The sequence below is a fragment of the Setaria italica genome, chromosome IX (assembly GCF_000263155.2).
Source record: "Setaria italica strain Yugu1 chromosome IX, Setaria_italica_v2.0, whole genome shotgun sequence".
NCBI lineage: Eukaryota > Viridiplantae > Streptophyta > Magnoliopsida > Poales > Poaceae > Setaria > Setaria italica.
In genome coordinates this window covers 47967643-47991295 of record NC_028458.1, presented here as the reverse complement: position 1 = coordinate 47991295, position 23653 = coordinate 47967643, and the positions used below count along the sequence as shown (strand labels likewise).

At 44.6% G+C, this 23653-nt stretch overlaps 2 protein-coding genes and 1 non-coding gene across 5 annotated transcripts; 2 read left to right on the top strand and 1 right to left on the bottom strand.

Moving 5' to 3' along the window:
• Positions 1 to 301: 301 nt before the first annotated feature.
• LOC101767047 (transcription factor TGA2.2) lies at positions 302 to 6479 on the bottom strand. Of its 3 annotated transcripts, none has more exons than XM_004984517.4 (11): positions 6345 to 6479; positions 6025 to 6239; positions 5020 to 5066; positions 4717 to 4911; positions 3705 to 3791; positions 3552 to 3611; positions 2495 to 2572; positions 2352 to 2403; positions 1945 to 2216; positions 1169 to 1414; positions 302 to 918 (listed from the first exon to the last, which is right to left on the bottom strand). In XM_004984517.4, the coding sequence occupies exons 4-11, from the start codon at positions 4780 to 4782 to the stop codon at positions 772 to 774; spliced, it is 1008 nt and encodes a 335-aa protein (XP_004984574.1). In that variant the 5' UTR covers positions 4783 to 4911; positions 5020 to 5066; positions 6025 to 6239; positions 6345 to 6479; the 3' UTR covers positions 302 to 771. The 3 variants fall into 3 exon arrangements, with proteins under 3 accessions (XP_004984574.1, XP_022678580.1, XP_004984573.1); XM_022822845.1 differs by adding an exon at positions 4545 to 4633 and having other exon boundaries at positions 6025 to 6389; XM_004984516.4 differs by having other exon boundaries at positions 6025 to 6389.
• Positions 6480 to 7003: 524 nt separating this feature from the next.
• On the top strand, positions 7004 to 7076 carry TRNAA-CGC. The gene has a single exon. It is a non-coding gene; the product is annotated as a tRNA-Ala (tRNA).
• Positions 7077 to 20887: 13811 nt separating this feature from the next.
• Positions 20888 to 21962, top strand: LOC101766633. Its single transcript, XM_004984515.4, has one exon. The coding sequence runs from the start codon at positions 21204 to 21206 to the stop codon at positions 21675 to 21677; it is 474 nt and encodes a 157-aa protein (XP_004984572.1). The 5' UTR covers positions 20888 to 21203; the 3' UTR covers positions 21678 to 21962.
• The last annotated feature ends 1691 nt before the right edge of the window (positions 21963 to 23653 follow it).

The window sequence follows — 23653 nt, the reverse complement described above, 5'->3', positions numbered from 1 at the left end:
ACCTGTAGCTTTTAGCTTTCGCCGCCGTAGGTGTACTGAGTAGCGACACGAGTACTGACACGTCACACGTCGGGTAGGTCTAGGTGAATTTTTTTTTGGTAGCCCCGTGGATGCTTTACCAGAATTTAAATTCAAACAAAAGTACTGGATTTAAATGCACAGGTGCTACCTTCGACGTGTTTGAGCAAAAATGTGAATTTTGCGCAGAAATTTGTAGGATGGAAAATGAAACTCATGAAGGAATCATTTATCGTTTACAGAATCCTCTACCAAAATGTTCACTAATTGTACTGACATAGAATTCATCCACCAAATGCGTAGCAAATTTTACCTTCATATATGGAGTTCGAAGCCTGATAGTATTGTGGATCCCTCCTCTTTTTTTCTCTCTTTTTTTTTTGGTTCTGGGCACAACCGCACCAGGACTTCAAGTTCAACCAATCAACCTAATATTCAAAGCGACATGCTGCTCTTGCTGCTGGTTCCAACATTAATTGACGCTGGATATTCTTCCAGCCTTGTATGTACTTCTATTTTTATTGCTAACACAATTGCAATATGTCAATCATAAATTCATGATAACTTACAAGTTACTCCAAGCTTTACCCTAAATTGTACAACACTGAACCGCAATCTGAGACCAGAAGATGTTAATACAACTTGTACAGTGAGGACTGAACCTCCAGTCATCTGCAAATGTGTTGCGAGTTTGCAGCCAGCAGTCCCACACTCGCAGATCAGTTCATGTAGCAGACACCCACGCTGGCGATGTTACTCCCGTGGCCTAGCAAGCCAAAGAGAACTCAGGGCGCGCAAACGTGAGAAGTAGTCATGGATCGCAAGGAGCGCCCGAGCAGCTTGTCGGATCGTCAGAATGCGTTGCATTTGATGCAAGGTCTGCTGTCGTAGATTATCAGCCTAACATAAATAAAACATGTTCCCTTCAGAGCTAGAAACATTGAGAGCAGTACAGATTGCTCAAAACTGGGATAAATATGTCAAATCAACAATCAAGTGCCTTGGTTTCTTTCCTAAAATTTGTGGAATTCTCAAGCAAACATCTTAACTGACCAGTAAATTAGTTTCATTTATTCTTTTATCTATCAAAAGCAATAACAGCAACAGAAAAACTGCATGTTTGACAGGGTTAGGATTTCAGAAAGTTTACCTGACGAAGGAAATTCTCGAGGGTGCCAAGTTTGCCCATGGCCATAGCCATTTGACCCATATAGTTTGCCACGTTCCCGGAGGATCCTGATGGACCAAGGGACCCAGCCAACGTTTCTGCCAAGGATTGCTGCAATGCTTCCATTCCTTGTGACAATGCATCCTCAGCCTGCTGGGAGGATTGTTGGAGATTGGATAGCCCCATCAATTGCTGCTCCGTTAGTGGCTCAAGCTGATTCACAAGGAGCTGCAATTTTACAACAGTGTAAGGAATAGCCAAACAGTTCAGCTTGAAGCAGAAGCACCCATTGAATGGTACAATAATAAAAAAAATCACGCCCTACTAAGGAAAATACTCCTGCAATAGGCTTTAAATCCTTCCAAACACAATTAGAAGTTGTTTTGGCATCTACACAAGCACATGTTGTCTAGGAAAATTAAAATTAGTTAGTTCTATTACAGAGAGTTATAAATTGATAAATGACACTTAATGTGGGGGTGACATGCAGGACCTTGAGCTGCAAGTCATCGATATATTAGACGATACTTTGTGATTCTATATTTGTGACAATATTTAGCGATATTGCCAAAAAAAGTGGCACATTATGAAAGTAATTGTACTGATATGTGGTAAACAAGGACCCTTTATATATTTCTTGGGGGGGGGGGGGGTGCGGGGTGCGCAGGCAGCCATTGAGAGGCACGGGTTCTAGAACGAGTTATATTTGCAATCAAAGCCAGGTGTAATATAATTCTATCTATATCATATGCATGCACCTTTAGAAGCTCAGACGAACGGAAACCCCCAAGCCACAAGAAGCACCTTTCAGCAGGTGTTTTCCACATGCCTGAAAGTATATGGAACACATCAGCCTTCGCAGCAACGCCCTTCAGCCTGAATATCTCATCATAATGTGCCATTATCCCATCCACGATAAGACGGAGGTCACTATCACTTGCATGAGCATTTACTGCAGTCCTCAGCTCATTTATCTGCTTATTTTGCTCCTCTTGCCATCGAGAATACTCTAAATCAAAGGTCATAGCTCCTGCAAAGAGATTAGTTTTTCAGTTGTACTCCTATGAAGAACTTGGGGTTTACAATGATGTAAGGTTGCAAAAGCAATTAGCGAAAGCATGTGTGTGCGTGTGCATGAGAGGGAGGGAGGGAGGAGGGAGCTTACCATTTCCACTCATAGCATGAGTTTGGTCTCCAGAGCTGGATATGAAGATTCCCTGCAATGTGATATCCAAGTAGCAAATTTAAATAAAACCATGGAGACATGCCAGTAAAAATTGCACTCCAGCATCAACCAAATAAACTCACCTGTTGTCGAGCTTTCTGGAGCTCTTGCTCTAGGCTTGCAAGTTTTAGCTTACTGCTCTCAAGCTGTTGTACATATGCCTTTGAAAACAACAGGTAGTGTTAGAAAGGGCTTATAGGAAAACAATAAACCCAATAGTGAACAGACAAAAAGCTAGAGGATACACTTCAATTTACACAATTCAGTTGCTTATGTCTAAATTGTAAATTTTCAAAGTTGGTCGTTGATTAAGAAAGAAACAAGGAGTGCCTTGGTGGTTACTCTTTTTTTCTCAAAGCAAGGGTACCTTCTGTATTTATGCAATTTTCCAATAATATCATGAAACAAGAAAAGAAAATGATGAGATCACAAGTACTAAATCACACACACTTGCTGACTTGCAGGTTATCCAAGTAGTTGCAACACAGTATGGTACTAGCTCCCTGATCAACAACATCAAAATCATCCATACTACAGTATTACAAACAGTGGTGGATGTCAGGAATTGGGCTAACATCTCTCTGCCTAATCCATTACAATTTACAACCCAGCATCTTTGCTGTGTGCAATCATAGAAAAATTCAATATGGAGTTTTCATGTTCTACAAAGTCATTCTTCTTCTATGTGGAATTGTTTTGTGTGGAAGATTCGCGACAATGTGCAAATGTTGACACAGTGGTAAAATATTATATACAATACTGATTTTACTGAGCGGGAATCTTTTTTCAATACAACACACATAAATTCCTATAGTTTAAAATCGATTTTAGAAACCTATATAGGTGTCAATACTCAGAGAGTTGATTCATCAATCAAAACCAAATTATTAGCCTACTAATTAACAAGGTAATGATCAGAAGAATATTAGGGCGTGTGGTGACAGGGGCAGGCTGAAGCTCAAGTAGAATGGACTGTGGCTTCACCCCTGGTGACAACTAGGCAGATCCGCTTCACAGTCCTGACTCACACATGCACACATACATGCATGCATCAGTGAGACGTGCACACAGACATGCCGCACCAAAATACAGGAACAGCTCCCAGATGTGCACAGCGCAGCACAGGCATGGTAATAGTACCTTTTTTCTCAGTCGACTTTTTCTTGCTGCCTCACGATTTTGGGCAAGCCGCCGTAAAACCTACAGAACAGAAAATTCATTTTCTAGAGACCATGACTGAAAAATGGTAAGAACAGTAAAAAGACATAGAAGAAAGAATTAATAATTTAATACCTTTTGGTCCATAGGTTTGTCAGATCTGTCAGACCGATCAGATGAATTAGAAGCCATGACAATAGCTCCACTCTGTCCGTTTTCTAACTGTAAAAGTTGGTTAAGAAAAATTACAGAGATACAGTGTTTGTGCATGAAACTATAAGGTAGGAAGTTGACATGCAGCAGTACACAGATGAAGGAGGTTTCTTTATATTGGAAGTCAAGATCATAGATGATGGAACAAGTAACATGTACCGACTTCAGAATGACATGAGCACTTTGTACAGGAATGAAGTTGAAAATTTGTAAAATAATCTGACAAAGTAGGAGATCATCCATTATGCCTCCAAGGCCCCAATTCCAAACACAAAGGGTTCCATTCAACTAGTAATCAATTTTCTTGGCAAAATTCACAAATGTAGAAGATGTGCTTAGTGTGAACAAATGTTGCAATGTCAACTAATGCTTGCAAACACAAAAAAAATTTAGCAAACTTGGAGCTATACGAAAGCAACTTGGTGGCAAACAGTAATACAGAATCAGTAACAGATGAAACAGATAAACTAGAGAGAACAGTTGGGAAATACAAGAAACAGCCCTGTTTTGTAGGGATTTAGTGTACCTCAATCACCAAGGATATTTACCAATTCAGGTACCATTTCTTATTTTCGTCAAAGTTTTCATTTCACGAAACTTTCTAGTGTTCACACTTTAAGACACTCCAAGTGAAACTTCCCACTTAATGAAACCAATAGTCTAACATCAGGTTTGCCAAATTTAAAAGTTAATATAATCTGTTACTTATTTGTTAAGACATAAGAGCATGTGAGTATAATGTTTGCAGATAGTTAAACAGACATGGCAAAATTATGTGCGTCGGAGAACATAAGCTCAGCTCATCATTTATTGGATAATGAATACGGTCCAATTCTTCACATCCTATTACGCTATAAGAAAGACCAAAGTTTAGGCATAATGGCAACATTATGTTCACTTCTAAAATAATTCGGATGGAGAAAAGAGGGGTTACCCTTTGATTTTTATCGTCAGTGTCTACAACAGTTGAGGTGTCAGTCCTCGAACTAGCATCTGCCATGCCGGGTTCTCACCAGCTCCTAAGAATGAGACAACAAATTGCTTTGTTGTCCCCTTTTTGTTTTTCTCTTATGACAGGATGATAAGCAGCCTGCAGTTGGCACATCCACCCACCCGGCAGACCAGCAAACTATCCATCGCAAGAAACAAGTTTCCAGGTACATCAGCAACATAATAAAGAATATACAGCTAGAAATGACAAGAATGGTAGTCCAACTAAGCACTGGCATATTCATACCTTTACCAAAAACAGCAACAGGTCAGAGTTAACTGCATGTTCCAAACCTGGAAACATCAAACAAAAGACATTTAGCTGTGGTTCATAAAGGAAAATCAAGGTAATGCCAGCTCCTGTCCAATTGTCCATAGCAGCTCGTAATTCCAAAAGAACAACTAGTACAGCTCCACACCACTAAGACGTAAGGTATCGCAGGACAGCAAGGATAGTTTTGTCTTAGTGCCCAACGTTAATTACTAAGCTTATTCCTAAATTTCCCAGCTCATACCCCAGCTTGAAAGCTTTTGTGGAAGCAAAGACCAGCCTAAAAATTCGCAACTGGGAGCTGTGCAACGACTGCACACACGAGTCCAAGCATCTATGAGCAAGCTACTGTAAATTTGGCCATTACCCAATCAGTAATTATACAATATCTGAAAACTGCTAATAAATTAGGGGAAGCATATAATACATGTAACCAAGAGAACAAGGGTCTGTCTTAAGTGCAGGGGGCGGCTGATGGAGGAGCTCGAGCAGCTCATGCTGGTTTAAAGGAGATCGGCTGGAAGCCGACTAGGCAGCTTTCACTAGCTCGTAAAGGGAATTCGAGTTGATCCTTCCAGATGCTATCTTGCCTTAATAGCAGCGGGAAGCTCCAACGCAAGTACGCAACGAGGACAGCACGACACCACTGTGGCACAGGGGACAACTCAGACGTGGGGCATGGGGATTCAATCATTCAATTCCAAATTATTTCAGAAAGAATAAATGCGCGCACACCACGGCGACCACCAAGTCGTCCTGTTTCGTTTCAAAAAAAAAGTCGTCCTGTGGTATCGACTGAGATTGGTCTTTGGCGCTGAAGTCGAACAAACCTGATCGAACCACGGATAGATTTATCACTAGGGTACTACAACTCTCGGACAACAAATCCGCAACTAACATAACAGGGGGGGGATTCGATTTGACTGCACACAATTCCTTCAGCGAACAAAAGGAGCTCTTAAGCAAGCTAGGGTTACTAACCGAAACGAAGAAATCGAACCAGGTCCGGGTGGATCTCCACTCCGCGCAAGTCCAGTACCAGCAGAGAGGCGAGGAGCAGGAGGGCAGCTGCTCTCGACGAGAGACGACTTTTTGTGGAAAAGGGCGCCTGCTTAGTACCACCGGTCGCCGGCGGTCAGGTAGCCGATGATGAGGTGCCAAAAGTTGCGAGGAGGAGAAGAACAGCAAGTTTTTGGCTGCAAAAGATGGAATTGAGGGAGAAATCAGAGAAGAAGAGTAGTGGGGAGTAGGAGAGGAGAGGGGAGGAGGTGGAAGAAGGGTGCACGGGGATTTCTCCGCACAGTGAATCGGGAAAGCCGCCACCGCTCCGTGACATCACACCGTGGACTCACACGATGGGGAAGAAAAGGCTTTTGCAGGCCGCCAGCATCTCTCTTGGCCTTCGCTTGCTGCTTTGACAAACATTTCTTTTTGTCTTGCTGGAGTAGGTACTACTGTACCTTGTGGCAAAGAAAAACGAAAATATAAATAAACTTGACTAAAATGATGATTGATGCGCCTGAACTAACTGGAAACTGTTTCGGTAGCCGAGCAAATGGTCATCAGGCGACTTCAAAGTTCAAACAAAAAGTTCCTCTCCATCTATGCAAAAAGAAGAGTTAAAAAGGTCATTTAATTATCCTTTTGGAATTTCAAGGCAAACAAAAATGTTCGCATGAGTTGAAAACGGATGTAGCATGAGAGAACATATCCGTTCTTTTTTTTTCTCATCGACCAGAATGAGCTTGATCTTGAAATGCTCAGTTGATTTTTTAGAGAACTTTGAGACTATTTTTTCATATGATTTCAGTCTTTACACAAATCAATTTCCCCCGACGCATATACCACTTCCAAACTTCCATGCATATACTCTAACGAAGTTAACGGTTAACATTTGGTCCTTATATCTAATAAGATATGAAAAAATAAATATCTTAGTATATAACAGCCAACACAGACGGGGGGTGTAGCTCATATGGTAGAGCGCTCGCTTCGCATGCGAGAGGCACGGGGTTCGATTCCCCGCACCTCCACTTTTTTTCCCTTTCGTTTTTTTGGCCCTGCCCGTTTCAGTTTGCTGTTGCACTTTGTGGGATGCACACGCGTGACTTCTCCGAAAAAATGTATCTCCAGCGTCCAGCACCCAAAAAAAATGTATGCGCTGGTAGTAGAAACAGGAGAACCTTGTTCAAAAAAGAAACAGGAGAACGTGGGCTCCTGGATCAAAATTCGCCAGCCGCTGCCTTCGGAATGCCTCCAGAGTCCCAGGCAAAATCGAGATTATCCGAACCTGTGAAGCTTTCAAGCAAGAGAAACGCATTATGGTCGCCGATAAACGGTGGGCCTGTCTAGTTCCAGATTCCCGCCCCAGCGAGAATGCGAGATAATGGGCTGGAAATGCTCCGTCTTTTTCCCTGCTACGATTCTGTTCGCCTGCCCAACGGGCTAAGGCTGTTCAGTTCAGTTCGGCATGGTCATCGTTCCTCTAAAGAAAGAATCAGTGTGGCAAACATCTCCATCCCTCATTAATCCACTTGTTAGACGTTGAACATGGCATCCGATCCGATCATCACTCAGTTCGTCACGGCCAGATAAAAACCACGCACCACCATTTTTCACCGTTCAAAGAAGCTAAAGCTCACGTTGCCTCTCCGGTCAGTCCACTATATCCATCACGCATCCACTAGCCAACATTGCAACAGTGACACGTACATGATGCCCGTTATTCTCTATCTCTGGCCCAGCAGCATCAAACTCTCAGCCGGCCTCAACTCAACTGCCCCCACTCGATCGGTTCGCTTTTTCCAGAAATCGGTGAGAGAAAGAAAGGGCAGGATTCCTTCGTGCGCGAGACATGGACGACGACGACGACCAGCTTACTAATAAACTCATCGGCCTCTAGAAGGTCAGCCTGCGTACCGTACGATACAATACAACTACCCGTGTTCATCCTCCAAGGCTGCATCGTTCATGACAGGGACGGGTTAGTTTAGTTAGGCCGTGCTGATCAAGGGTTCAATGTCCCCCACAGGCCACAGTTTTCTCCGCGGATTCATCAACTGCTGCGCCTGCGCGAGAAAGGAGGGAGACATCATTAATGGTCATTGATCAACCATGCATGGCGCATGCTAATCGCTAGCTGCATGCTCCTTAGTTTGAGTCGTCGGCAGTTGACAACAATCCCGTCAGGGGAGGAGACATTTTCCGCTGGTCTCAAGCTTTGAACGGTTCTTGACCAACCGTGGACTATCGACTCGTAGCTGTTGCCGCTGCAGGGAAACGATGTACCAACAAAACTAACAGCGAACCCAACGAAGCATAGAGGAGACCGGCGGATGGAATGCAATCTGTCGCTGAAGTTTGGCCGCTTCAGATTGACAGGAAGATTGTGTGTGCATGCACAGCATGACAGCAGGGCCGGGGTCAGCCAGCCTCGTTGGCGTAGGCGCGTAGCTCGCGCGCATACTGATTTGTGGCTCCAGGTCCTCTGCCTTCGTGGGCACCAAGCTACTGATAGCTTGTTATGGTGTGCTAGTGATCTTTCGGAGAAATTCACTGACACGCTGCTCCAGTCACTCCCTTTCTCATCAAGGTACACGTGCATAAAAAAATGTGCAGCTATGTGCGTGTGAAAACTGAAGTTCTCTAGAAAAGATAAGGGAAGGAAAAACTCCGTATATAATCTATACTACTACCTCCGTTCCAAATTATTATTCATTTTGGCTTTTCTATATACATAGCTTTTTTCTATGGACCTAGATATATGTATGTCTAAACACGTACTTTCTCCGTTCCAAATTGTAGGTCGTTTTGAATTTCCTAGGTTCGTAGATATTATTATACACCTAGACATACACTATATATAGATGTATAATAATTTCTATTAACTTAAAAAAGGTAAAACGATTTACAATTTGGAACAGAGGGAGTAGCAAAAGTTAGATATCTAGACAAGCTGGAACGAATAGTACGGAGTAATTTAGGACGGAGGCAGTATGTTGGCGCAGTTGCCTGAGGTTATTTCCGCGCGTGATTGATATTTTAATCACTGATTGATTGGATCAAGTGACTAAAGCTGTTGTTTCATCTTTGAAGTTATCAGTTCAACGAGCGCCGTTCAAAGACGGTGCCCGACCCCGAGCCGTGAACTGCTTTGACCTCCAGGTGATTTTATTTTAGTAAAAATTAAAGATGTTGGTGGTTAAGCAATATAACCAAAAAAAATTGAGTTGCTCGTTAATTAAATCGTTCGGTCTCTGACTGACGAAGCTCCTTGACAGCCATATTATTAGCAGTTGATTATCAAGGCGTCACGTCATGGCCTAACAAACCTGCTGCAAGGCCCAGTTGATGAAGAAATGGACAAAATACGCGCTCAGATTTGAAAAGTTATATATTTTATTTAGGAACAATAACAGGTGGTATGATACCTAGCGCCTTCAATCTCCGTATGCAATGGATACGACCTGAACTCTAACGAGTTGAACCACCACGGCGGCGGGGCAGTGAGTTTTTCTCTCTCACAAGTCCGGGCAAAGATCTCAACAGGTGATTCCGTGATTGTGTGGGCAGAGACCAGAGAACGAGAATCCATCCAGTGCTGCAGTATAGCTCCAGGTACAGATACCATCCAATAAGGCATTATTAACACACTGCAAGTCTGCAACAGTGACGGGAGACGGCACTAGTCCTGCGCACGAGGGTTCGTATTATCGTCCAAGTGGGGAGGCTACTGTCCTGATCTCTCTCCCAGACCTTTTAGCTGCGCGGGACAGGGACTGCGCCTTGACTAACAGTGGAAAATGCCCTGCCATGATCCCGTCGATCGCAACGGGCAGGTCGTTGCAAGATCAGGCCCAGATGCGGTCAATTCGAACTTACCCCTTTCCTCATCTCATCTATCTGTCACAGAATTCCCAAGTGGCCTTCTCGCGCCTGTCTCTCTCCATGACTCCATCTCCCCAGCCGCTTTTGCCTTCCGTCCTGTTCCAACCGTGGCTTCCTGCCTGTTACAGAGTCTGGTCCAGGGTCGCCACCTCCGTGCGGCTGATTGCCTTAACGGAATGATGGAAGGCAGTGACGTCATCGGTCTGCGCTAACCGTGTTACCGGCTTATTACCGCGCCTCCTGTACACGCAATCGATCAAATTGTGTACCGTCGCGTCCGTCCAAACGTGTCGCTGAGCACGCGACTTTTATTTGGCTCGACGTGGCACGCGCATTTACATTGATGAGGAGGAGAGTTCTGTTGGAGCTTCCGTACGTCTTCGTTTGCCAAATCACGAATGCATGAATTGAACTGGCATGTTGACACCATTCAAATTTGAGCAGGAGATGGTCGTCTTGAGCGAGCGTTTTTTTGACCTCGCAACTCGCATACATGCATGCAGGAGCTGGGACAGGAGCACCAGAAAGTACCTCGCAGTTACATGCTTAACTAGCAAGTGACACGAGATATGTGGCAATGGAGACGCAATCTTGGACCAGAAAATTATTTGTCAAATTCCTCTTCCATATCCTAAGCAGTATCTAGCTATTTGGATTTATGCACACGGCCGGATATGAATCATCCTAGCAAAATTAACCAGTCCGTCGGCCTATGCACACAGCTAATCGAAATTGATCATCTTTGCTCTTATCTTTTTTTTCATTTTCCAGGTAATACCGTATATCTTTAATTATATTTAATTATTATGATAGATTTCAGTTAATTAATACTCTATTTTATTTATGATGTTCACAGTTTTCACTCTGGAGGACCGGAATTATTGCATGAATCGTGATCTTCCAAGTTCCAAAGGCCTGAGGTGGCGTTGATGATTGGTCATGCATGCATGCATATACTGCTCCATCATCTGACTGCTGGAGGATGTCGTCAGCCAGTGCATCTGCTGGATCGACCGACTGACATTTTCGACTCCAAACCGAACTCTCTTTTCGTTTAGCCTTTTGGATACTCATCATACGACCCTCTTTGCCTTATTATATGTATGTACTGATGCGTTGAATCTGATCAGGTCATAAATGTAGCTGGCAGGGTAGTACGTGCCTACATGAAAATATTATTGGTCTACCATGCATGTTAGTGATATGCACCGTTAATTATAAGGTAAAGGCCGGTAGCACATGGTGTTTGACCTAGCATATAGTATTATGGGGGATAGGACTGATCAGTAAGTCATGTACTCCTAGTGAAACAGATGGCATAGATTTATGCAGCACTCGTCATCATCGTTAATTAATTTAGTATTCATGCGACCGATGACTAAAGTGCATGGTAGTAAAACTGCCACGTGTGCCGCTGGATCATGGTCTCTCTCTCTCTCTCTGAAGATGGTAAGGTTGAGAACTTGAGATGGTGCATATATTATATATACATCTTCAACAACATCAATACTGTACTGCAGATCAAATTAAGTTATGGAGAACTAGAGTGTGAACGCACAGTGATACCGGTCAGAGAGCGCATATACGCTTAGTGCATGCACCTCCAACAGTACGGCCTCAGCATGAGGCACGCACAGACCCGCCAGCACCGGTAGAAAACTCGAGTTGGCATAGAACAAATCTCCTGAAAATTTATCTGGGATAAACCAATCGAGACAAAAGGGGATCTTTAGTCCCGATCTTTCAACCGGGAGTAAAGCCACCCTTTAGTCCCGGTTGGTTTTAAAAACCAACCGCGACTAAAGGGCCTACCACGTCAGGCGCGGGACAGGACCCTTTACTCCCGGTTGGTAAAGGGCGCCCCTTTAGTCCCGGTTGGATTTTGTAACCGGAACTAAAGTCCTGCCTGAAATTTCAGGCGCCTGCATGGTGCCTGTAATTTCGTGCATCACGTACGTACCCAGCCCTTTTGTTAATCTTAGTTGAGACTTTTTTTATAATGAAATCAAACTAGTATTTAAACGAATGAAACTAGTAACTATACAATTACTATATATACAATTCTTAGCATACTATACAAATCTTAGCGTATATATATACAAATCAAACTATATATCTACAATCTTCCTGTCGAGGTGTTGCTCGAAGCGTCTAAATTTCGTCCATCGTAATAAAATTCTCCTTGTGGATTTACCACCTCGTCCATCAAGAATCCAATGAGACCTTCACATATTGCCGCTACCCTTTCCTTCTTCAAGAGTCCATGTTGAATATTTAACATCTATAATTTGGAAATATGTGAATGTTACATGAACAATTAAATATAAGGAGCTAGAAAATAATTAACTATTAATAATTTTATTTTACGTACTTTAAAGTTGTGCGGCGTCATGTTTAGTCCCTTGGGTCCCACAAAATTGTGCATGTGCTCACAGATGTAGTAGCCACATGGATTATTCCCGGGTTCCTGTCTTAAGCACTTCAGTGGAGAAAAAATAAGTTATGAAATATTCGTGTTATAGAACGTACAAAATGTGCAGACTTCATACGTACCGGGAAGTCTGCGTTCCATGTAAGTTTTTCTTTGAATGGACCTTTGTGTGTCCTGATGAATTGTCTCCATGGCTGCGGATTAAAATAATGAATAATATAGTGTTAGGTGAAAATTTAGAAAACAAACTTTGCATAGAGATAAAGGTCCAGACTTATTACAAGCCTAGCATGTCTTGCATGTCTCGGTACTCCACCGGATCTTTCCTCAACGAATCGAAGACAGTGATGTGGCTTCTTTCAGGCTCAATTATAATGAGGATCCAGTGGAAGCTGCGTACTTAAATGTTCATATATATTAGAGATAACTAACATTAATCAAGTAAGGAAATTGAAAACGAAATTAGACGGTATACACACACTTACTTGAAGTTGTATGGAAGTAGTATGAAATCCTTTAATTTTTATTTATCTAGGAAGTTGTATACTTCCACAAGGTTTTGTCCGGCGCGACCTGTATCTATTTTTGGTTAACTACGGATGGATCCATGAAGCCAATATGGAGGTACGCTTCTCGTCGGCACGTCTGAATTAGCATCCTACATAAAATGGAAGACAAAGTTAGTACGGTGACGCATGCAAAAAAAAATAATGATATGAGCCAAAATTTACATGTAGATAAACGGACACTTACAGAACCCAGGCGCTGCTCAGAGAGATGTCTAGGGCATCATGATGGTACACTTCATATATATCCTTGAATTCTAGCCACAGGACTTTCCTGCCTTCGCCGTAAAAATCTATCGGTTTTACCTTAAGGCCGAACATCTCCCTCGAGTCGGCGGACACCTTCATGTACCATTGATGGAATTCCTACATCTTTGTTGATAGGTTCCGTACCAACTCAGGCCTTACCAGAGACTTGCCTAGCTCAAAGGTCTATCTCGGTTCAACTGGTGGTGCAACTGGCAGCTCAACTTGCCCTAGACATTCATCAAGTCCCACCTGTTTCTTTATGAATTGCAATACTTGTGCTTATTGATCCAAGGGCATTGCTGCTATCTTTTCAACATCTTTTTCTAGTAGATGCCCGAGGTCGGGGACAGCACCACTGGAAGATGACTTTCCTTTTCTTTTTTCCCTCTCATCAGCCTTGACTAACGCCCGTTCGTACTTCGATAGTAGTGGTATCCTCTTCTTGGCTCCTTCTTCCATCCTGATAAAAAAAATTAATTATCTTTGATTTACTGGTGGTGGCTCCATCTCCCTTGCTTTTTTTTCTTCGGCCTGTTTCTTGAACCACTCCCTGGCCTCTGCTTGGATTTTGGCCCACTATTCCGCATGAGTCATTGCCTCCCAGCGTTCCTCATGAGTCACTTGAGGCTCCTTTCTTTTCTTCTTTCTTTGTCTTGGCTTAGGAGGTGGTGGTCGCGACTTCTTAAGTGGTGCTGCAGGTTCCTTCCTCGGGGCTGCTCTTAGTCCCGGTGACGGTGATCGGGGAGGGGTGTTGTTATTGTCGTCGTCGCTCCCACTACCAGGATGTGGTGGAGATGGAGATCTTGATCGAGCAGGAAGCGACGGTCCTGGAGCAGGTTGTGCTGGAGATGACGGTCTTGAGCTTTGAGGAGATGGTCGCTGCTGGGGATCTGCAGGGAGCGGTCTTGAGCTCTAAGGAGGTGCTTCCGTGCCGGGGATGATGATGTAGCATTTGCACCATAGAATGATCCCGTGAAGCGCATCTCCTAGTGTCCTTTCCCGACACCTCCTGGGATGTCGAGCTCTAGGTCTTCATATTGGCTCTCAGCGATCTACTCTAGGCTGACGCTAGCGTAGCTAGGTGGAATCTCCATGCCATGGCTTGTCTACCCTGCCAGGATTGGTAAGGCACTCCCGTACGCCACCTGTACATATAGCAGAAGTAAATAAGTTATTAAACTCCGATCCTGAGGCGTGGATCAATTGAGAAGATTGCCCTTGAAAATGGATTACGGATGAAAATGGATAGCCCCTAGGAATCCATTGAATAGTCCTTCTTGTTACTACATTGGAAGCATGGACAACATACGAAGCCGTTCTCTGGGTACAATAATTTTTTGTGATCATCTATCATATGCTGCACCTTTGCTGCTTCGTTCTCAGTTTCGCAATCTCTGTGTGCATCTCATAGCACCTGACCAAGGTCATCAATAGGGCCATCTTCTGCAAACTCATCTTTATCAGCCTCACTCATTGTAGTATCTGCAAAAGCTTGGCCCGCAGCCTAATCCGAAATGTTGTCATCATCCTCCTCCTCTTTGCCATCTTCCATTACAGCCCCTCTTTTGTCGTGCTTGGTCCAAACCAAATAGTTAGGCATACAAGTGGTTGTGAATAGTTCCCTAGGAATCCATTGAATAGTCTTTCTTGTTACTGCATTGGAAGCATGGACAACATACAAACCCGTTATCTAGCTTGTTCGTTTTGGCCACTTCAAAAAAATAATGCAAGCCATCAATAAACACCTTGCTTCGTCTGTCCACATTATACATCTATTGCCGATCCGTCTGCATTGTATTATGCATGAAAATGGATTACACTTGAAAATGGATTACGCATGAAAATGGATTACGAATTTTTTTTCCTTTTTTATATGCTTTACAACTTATCTACATGCTATTCACGATTGAAAGCATGTCAAACTTTGTAGTGCAAATAATGCTGTAAATTTAGATATAGATAGAAATATACATATTTAAATTTCAGATCCAAATAACATGATACACTACGACAAGCCATCTACTAAGCATTATCTAGGAGGACTTTAAGCATCCTTGGATGGCGAAGATGAAGGTTCCGGTGACCGAACCTCATCCTGTGGTTTATTTGCGCCTCTTGCAACGGTAGTACTAAGTGGACGTGAAACACCCAGGACTGACGGTGGAGCATAACGATCACCAAAAGGAGGTTCCTGACCCGCCGCAACAGCATTTTCATGACGTTTTTGCAAAAAATGAAGCATTGCTTTCTCCCAGGTGCTCATTTTCTTCGGCTTATCATGAGGGCCAACTATGGTTTTCCCCTTGCCGCGAGAGGAATGACGACCGCCCCCACCATCACTACTACCTTCAGCAACAGAAGCCATCTCTATGTACAAAAATTCATACCTTAGCACTGCAGAACTTGTTGAACTTGAAGACTGTGATCATCTCGGCGAGCATGTTCTCCACTGGGTAGCACCGTACTTCGCAATGGAAGAGCTCCGATTCTACGAGAAAGGGGATACGGTCTTCCACGATGTTCGTTACCGCTCTTCCTCATAGAATTGGAGCTCCTCCTTGATGTTTGTTGCTGCTTGGCGGAGAATATGCTTACCGAGATGAACACGGTATGCAAGTTCAACAAGTATGGATTTGAAAAATCATATTGAATTTGACAAGATAAACCGTCTAGACAAGGGTAGCATCATTCTTAAACCGCTGCAAGGATGCATACTATATATGACACATATGACATGCTAATTTTGTCCTCATAATTAATATTGAAATCCTCTCAATTCTACCTTACATTTACACTCCAATCTCCCTCACATTCTAGCTCAAAATCCTCTCCATTTTCTACTTCACATTCTAGCAAATAAACTATCCATCTCCATTCTACACATCAACTTGTTTTAACTAATACGAATCGTATATAACAAGCAAACTATCCATCACATTTTAGCTCAAAAACATGTATAATACAAATTTCTGTTCATTCTCCCTCTTTCTAAAAAACAAACTCATTTTTCTCCCTCTCTAAAGCATAAATCAAAGCATAACAAGAGGATGAAGTAGCTAACCTTCGCAACACTTTGGATGAGTGAAATTCCTATGGAAATGAGGGAAAAAATTCGGGCAGCACCTCCCTTGCCTCGGCGCCACCGGAGAGTAGGTGAAGCTCTCTGTCTTTGTGGAGTGGAGTGGCTCGGGTTGGAGGAGGAAGAAAGGCCTCTATCTTGGGATTTAATGGGGGTGAGTTTTTATCCTGGTTAAAAACTCCAACCGGGAATAAAAGGAACACCTTTTGTCCCGGTTGAAATTTACTCCGGTCGGTAATTCCAACCGGGACAAAAGGGTTGGAGGCTCCGACCGGGATAAAAGGGGCACGCCACTAACGCCTGGACTCTGGCCGATACAACCGGGACTAAAGGGCCCCTTTAGTCCCGGTTGCAAATACCAACTGGGAGTAAAGCTCCGCTCCATTCCAGCCTACCATGGTGCGCCCCTTTTATCCCGGGCCAACTTTAAACTGGGACAAAAGGGGGCGCATGGAAGGTCAGTTCTCTACTAGTGCAGTCAGCCAACCAGGCATCATGAGTATCATTTGTGCATAATTGAGCATCATGAGTATCATTTGTGCATAATTGAGCATCATGGCCATGCATTTTTTTAAGTTCATATAATTGTTGTTTATTGTTGAAATTCAAACTTGTAACGTAACTCAAATTTTTGCTATGCAATTGTGCCTCCTATTATTTTATTTAAATATTAGATGCAATTTGATGAATTTAAAGTATTTTTACTTAATTTTTCAATGATGTTTTCCCATGTTAAAAATTCATTTAAGTTTCAGTTTTAGCTATTTTCTTTTGTCAATTGCATGAAAACCTGATCAGTTCTGAAGGTGATTCTTATGGTATTGTTTTCTTTGTGATTTTATCTTTCAAATGAGTATTTTTTGGGAGATTTTTAAGTGCCTATAGCTGGGTCGTTTGAGGTGGAGAAGTAGGATTGTTTGAAAATCGGTAGGGCCCTCACGTCAGTCGCCCCTTCCTCCTCTCCCGCGTCAGCGCGCCCGCCCGTTGAGCAGTGATGGTGGCACCTGCCGTGGTGCCATGGCCAGACTGGCCACCGTGGCTTAGCCCACGTGAAATCCCGACCATGCTCTTATCCTGCTCCTCCTTTATAAGCCCGATGCCAGCCTCCGCCGCACCCTAGCCACCTCCTACCTCCATTGCCGCCGCCACCACCTCCAAGCTCTCCGCTGTCGCCAACCCAATCCGCCACCGTTGGCAAGTCTCGGTTCGATTTCTTGCAGACAAAGCACCCTAGCGACGTCGTGCATCAGTTTTACCTCTCACCCACCTTTTTCCCCGCCGTGCAGGCCTTCCAGTGGCGAGCGTCCTCTGCCCATTGCTACTGTTCCTTCGCGTGCACTCATGTCCGTTAGCTCCCAAACTACTGACGGTGAGATAGCATAAGCTGGACGCTCCCCTCTTCTTCTTTTGCGCATGTGTTTGTGCTCCTAGTACCCCTCTCCAAGTCCTGCAGCACGGCAACCTGCCATCTTGACTGGCCCTTCCCTCTATGTGTGCCTCTGTATGTGAATGAACTGAAGAAGGTGAAGAAGATGAACAGTACAACCTAATAGGGAGTTACATGTTGGTACTTGTGTGTCCATGAGTTTGCAAAAATCATAGTAAAATATCTATAAATACAAAAATGGTGGTTCTTATTTTGTTGGGTTCCAGAAGAGATCTAGTTTTATGCAAAATTGGGTATGTGCATGTTGCTGTTGTAGATATAGTGCTATGATTTATCTTTTGTTAAATTTGCTAAATTCCTAATAAATCATGTGTTGCTCCAAAAATTGTGGAACCAATTTTGTTAGCTTCCATTTATCATGTATGCTCCAGATTTGCAACTTGTATTAGTGGAATCTATGGTTTTCATGCTGTTTTAATTCTAATACTTGTTTGTTGTCTTAATCTTGTTATTTGCATGATAATTAGCAGAAAAATGATAAAATGTTGAAACCACTTGTGTTAGCCTGTGTCTTCTGCATAGAATCCAGGAAAAATGATATTTATGTTTTTATGGTTGATTTACATGCCTTTTCTGATTTAATATGTTTAATAATAGTTTATATTGTTTATTTTATACCTCATTAATGAAAATAGATTTTAAGGTGAATCCAACTCTCACTATCATGTTGTGTGATCCTCTATCAGTGTAATTTATTTCATAATTGTTTCTCAATCAGTGATTTTAATCTTGCAAATCATGCTTGGTAGTGGATTAATCATTTAAGGTGATCATTCCATTTAATCTTGATGATGGTTACTATTGTGGTTGTGATTGTTCTGTTAACAATTCATTCCTTACTATTTTTATTATTTTTCATGCATTTCATGAGCATTTGCACTCCTAGCATCATCTCTAATGCATGCACGCATTTCATTCATTTTAGAGAGCGAATTGGCGGATAACGTGACCGTTGAGCCTGAAGCTGAGGCCAAAGTAGACGTTGAGGTTGAACCCGAGGAAAACTAAGGCAAGCAGCTATGCATACTTATCCTATTTTTCTAAATAAATTTGTTACTATGTATAGCTATGGGATGCATGTGGGTTATCTATCTTATTGTATTGTTAGCACCTATGTTGTTGATATTATGGCCTCCATTGCTTTGTTATTATATACCTTATCGCTCGAGTAATATGGGTATTAATGAATTAATCTTGTTAATTGCTTAGCCATGCTTAGACATAGAATGATCAATTTGGTAAGGGAATGGTTACAAGTTAATCAACACCGAATCTAATAAGATTCTCTAATGTTGTTGAATAAATGAACATGATGGTTAATTGGATACGAGATTTGAGTGGTACGTAGGGTCGCGAGACTGGAGTCTCGGTGACATAGATCGCTTGAGTCGATTAAGGACCGTTCGTTGTTGATGTTGGTTTGAGCACCCTTTTTTGTGCTACCACATGTTCCTGAATAGGATGAGTAAGCTTAATACCTTACTTGACTCGCTTTATGAGGCACAATCCTAGATGTGTGGTCCTTGGACTATGTAGAGGAGCCTAGGAGTGTCCCCGGTGGATCTAGGTCGTCCTCCATACAAACTAGGCATGTTTTACTCATAGTTTGAAGCGGTTTGGAAAGGGTTGGCATGAGTACCCCTTGCGCACCATTGATCGGGTGTGCGAGCCCTAAGGTCCTCGAGTCGTGTAGGTAAACAGTACAACCTTGCAAGGTTAAATCAATTTGAATTGCCGCGCTTTCGGTTATGAGCAAGCTCCAGTCCCATGAATTCATCGTAGAGTCATCGGATGCTTATGATACTTGTTCACATTTATGCTCTATGTTACCATGTTGATGTAATTGTTTTCAACTAAAATTTGTGGTGGGGTTGGGGCAAGATAAATAAAATATGCTAGCTATCCATAGGGTGTTATTCACATGCTTATGGTCAAAAATTAAGGATTAGATGAGATAGGCTTTTGCAAATCTACTTAACCTTACAGCCTTCAACTCTATGCATGATCTTGTTATATATTTGCGTAATACTTGCGAGTACCTTCTTTTACTCATGTTGCTATCGCTCACTAAAGTTGCAGGTGAACCGGAGGCCGTGTTTGGTCAATTTTACCCCGCCGATCCGAGAGTGGGTGATGAGTGACTAGAGCGGTCATTTGTTGCTTCGATAGTGTTCTTGGGCAACTACATTATCGTTTCTTTTGTGTTTATCTATCGTATCCGCTGCGTAGATGTGTTCTTTACATGAGTTAGATATTAGGAAAACTTAAACCTTAATGTTTAACACCATGTTGTTGTTGTCATGAGAATTTCAGATTTGAACCATGTATGTCATGAACTTATAATCTTAATTGTTGAACTTGTGTAATGTTTAAAATTGTTTTTTATGGTTCATGTGGTGATGTGCGATTTGTACAGTTAGTATTGGTCGATCTTGGGCATGTGTGAAATACCTACCGGGACTACCGGATTTGTCTCTTGTTACGTTGAATTGCACTAAATCTTGCATCCCTAGATGTTAACTGTCAGTTGACACGTCGTAAGATAAGTAAGTGTCGGCTCTCATCTTATTGGGATCACCGTCAATTCACTTGTTCGAGTCCGCCAAAACTGTTGTTCCTGTGTGTGAACATGCGCCGATGCGCACATAGATCACACGCAGCGACACGTATCGATCGATCGCTTCGGGACATGGATGTCGTCGCCAGTCGCCACCTCCAACTCCAAAGGCTCCAACGAAACGGAACATCTAAATCTTCGTCCGTCCTGCCCGCGCGACGTGGATCGGAGGGAGAGTCGTGCGTGGACCGCAAGACCGACGACTCGACTCCCTTGTAGGGCTCGCACGCGACATGGCATCCGAGCTTTCCTGCAGCTGTGTGTGTTGTATGCTGCTGCGCGAGTAATTAATAAACTGCAGCCGCGCCACAAAGTAAATCCTCCTCCGCGCGCGCATGTCAACATCTCCTGCGCCCCTTTCTTCCAGGAACCTTCTCTCTAGCTAGCTCCCCGATCCAGGTCGTCGATCTCACCAACTCTCACGATCCAAGCTGAGCGAGAACGGCGAAGCAAGAAGCCGTCACACCCGATGACCGTACCGCCACCACACAGGAGAAGGAGAGAAAAAAAAGTGAGGATCAAATCAAAACCCCATGTGCCCCAATTCATTTTCCCTTCCAAAAAAAACCACTGCAGATTCCGGGAACCTGCCGCCCGGACCAGTGCAATCCACCGCCGCGCCCGGGAGCACTGACCTCGTCAGGAACAAAAGCTATCACCTCCTCTAAACGATCTTGCGGCGCCACCCATCAGGCGCGCAAGCCTATATAAAGCGCGGGCAAACCCCCCCACCTCATCTCATCTCACTCCAGACTTCCAGAGCCAGCTGCAGCTAAGTTTGATTTGAACCAGCAGCTTAATTTGATTCAGCGATCGATCTCGGTTGGAGTTCTGCGAACGCGCGTGCGTAGGCCCACACGTACGTTCAACGGATAGTTGAGATCATGGACAGCAAGCTGGGCGTGCAGCACAGGCACCACCACCACCACCACAACGGCGGCATCTCCAAGCCGCCGGTGCACCACCACTACGGCGGCAAGAGGGGCGCCGGGAGGCAGGGTGGAGGAGGCGGCGGGAAGGGGATCAAGGTGGTGTACATCTCCAGCCCCATGAAGCTCACCGCCAGCGCCGAGGAGTTCCGCGCCGTCGTGCAGGAGCTCACCGGCCGGGACTCCAACGTCGCCGACCACGACCTCGCCGGCGGGGCCTACTACGCCGGCGAGCCGGCGTCCTCCTCCTCGTCCTACTCGTCGTTCGGACGCGTCTCCCCGACGGAGGCCGGCCCATGCGCTCTGCCGCCGACGATGGCCACGGGGGCGAGCGTCGGCGCGGAACGCGCGATGGCCGCGCCGCCGCCGTTCCAGGGCATGTACGATCAAACGGCCGGGAACTTGCTCTACGGCCAGGACTACTGGTAGGGAAACGTACGGGATCTTATTATTTCCCCCCTTTGCGAGATTGAGATTCCACATGCCATGCCTATGAACATATGTCGAGCACGCCCCGTATATATACGTAGCGTGTGTATTTCCATAAGGTAAGCGTGTGCGTGCATGCTTTCATGTTCTTGGGTCGTCGCATCGTCGGCTCATCGATCGATGATCTTGTACTGCGTATATATGGGCCATATGTTGATACTAGCTAGATGTATCTATACGATTGTTTTGCCTTTTCAAATTGGATCTTAATTTCTCCGCTCTTCATTCTTGACTTCATGGTTCAGTGAATTTAATTGCGTGCTCCATCTCTAGCTAAATATACCATATATAGACGGTTAAACCCTCACCAAATCGTGGTGGAAGGGAGCTCGATCAGACAGCCATGGCGGTGGCGTGTGACGCGGGAGAGGGGCAAAAGATGAAGGCATCCATTTGCACTTTACCCCGGACCCCGCTGCTACGATTATCCGGTGTTGTTCCGGTGGATCAGTTTTTTTTTAAAAAAAAAAAACGGCATACGTCGTGCCTCGCGTCTCGATTGATCCGTAGGCCCGTACAAAATGTTGTTGTTGCAACGAAATACCCCCGCATCATTTAAGATTTTGAGTAACCCGCCCTTCGCACTCAGCTGGTCAGAAACTCAGAATTCAGAAGTACGCGATCATCTTAAAAAAATCAGAGGACCGCGATGGATTTTAGTTTGTTTTGTTCTTTACTGGTTCGGCCAACTTGGGTGCAGAGAATGCGGCCCCATGTTATGTTGGATTCTCTCGCTGCTCACAATAGAATCCGGCCCACGTTGTACGCTGGAAAAAGTCCTATCTACCTCCTCCATGGATTATGGGCTGAGTTTGTGTTTTCAGCCTGGACATGAAAACCGTCCGTTATAGTTGCTCGTACTCTCGAAACCGGACAAAGGACCTCCTCACCAAGAACCCACCCTGGTTTTATCCGACGTGGCGCCACGTCATCCTTCTTATGCTGTACGGTGGGCCCCACGTGTCAGCCTTTATCCTCTTCTCCTACCTCCCCCCTCCCTCCAGTCTCCACCAGAGCTCGCGTAGGCGCCCGTGCCCGAGCCCGCAATGCTGCCGATGTTCCCCACGCGCGGACGCTCCGGCTCCACCTGCGCGCCGCTTCTCCGCCCCCGCGAGTGCCGCTCTGCCCTCCCGTCGGACCAAAATTAGCCACGGCAGGAACTGGGACAGCTGGCCATTTGACCGAGAAGCTACTGCAGCAGCTGCTCGAATCCTACGCCTGCAGATGATGCCCCGTCGCAATTTCAGTGTGTATTCGTGGGGTGTTGCTCACATCCTCGCAAGTATTGAAGGGCAATTTGCCGTCATGTTGGGGAATTCCATCGAGCACGTGATGTGCATTGTCTAGTATAGACAAACATAGACTATTCTGTTTCTTCAACAAATTTCGCAACCAAATCGTACATGTGCATGCCCGCCCGTGTGCATGAAGGACAGCTTCATCACGCACAGGACCTTCTGCGACACACTCGCGGAAGAGAGAGAGTGAGGGATGTGACCTCGGGCATGGACGAAGCGACCTTCAACACGCACGGGCGATGACCACCACGTGGCCCGCCCAAACCCCGCCGTCTGCTCTATCTCCCTGTGCCTACTGCCTCACGGCACGAGCAGGTCATCGTCGGAGAGAGGAGGTAGAAGAAGCGAGAGAGCGGCACGAGCGAGCGGCGGCAAGCCGACGAATCCGCGAAGCAGATGTACGCTCAAGACCCACGTTCGCATGGAGCGGGCGGAGCATCGAGACGACCGAGCGCGCGGATGGGAAAAAGGAAGGAGAAGCCAGAGAGGCTGACAGTGGGACCCACTGCCAGCTTGGAACGTTGATGTGGTGCCACGTTGGATAAAACCTGGGTGGATTGGGGTTGAGGAGGTAACGTGTCCGGTTTCATGATTACAATGAGCCACAACGGACAATTT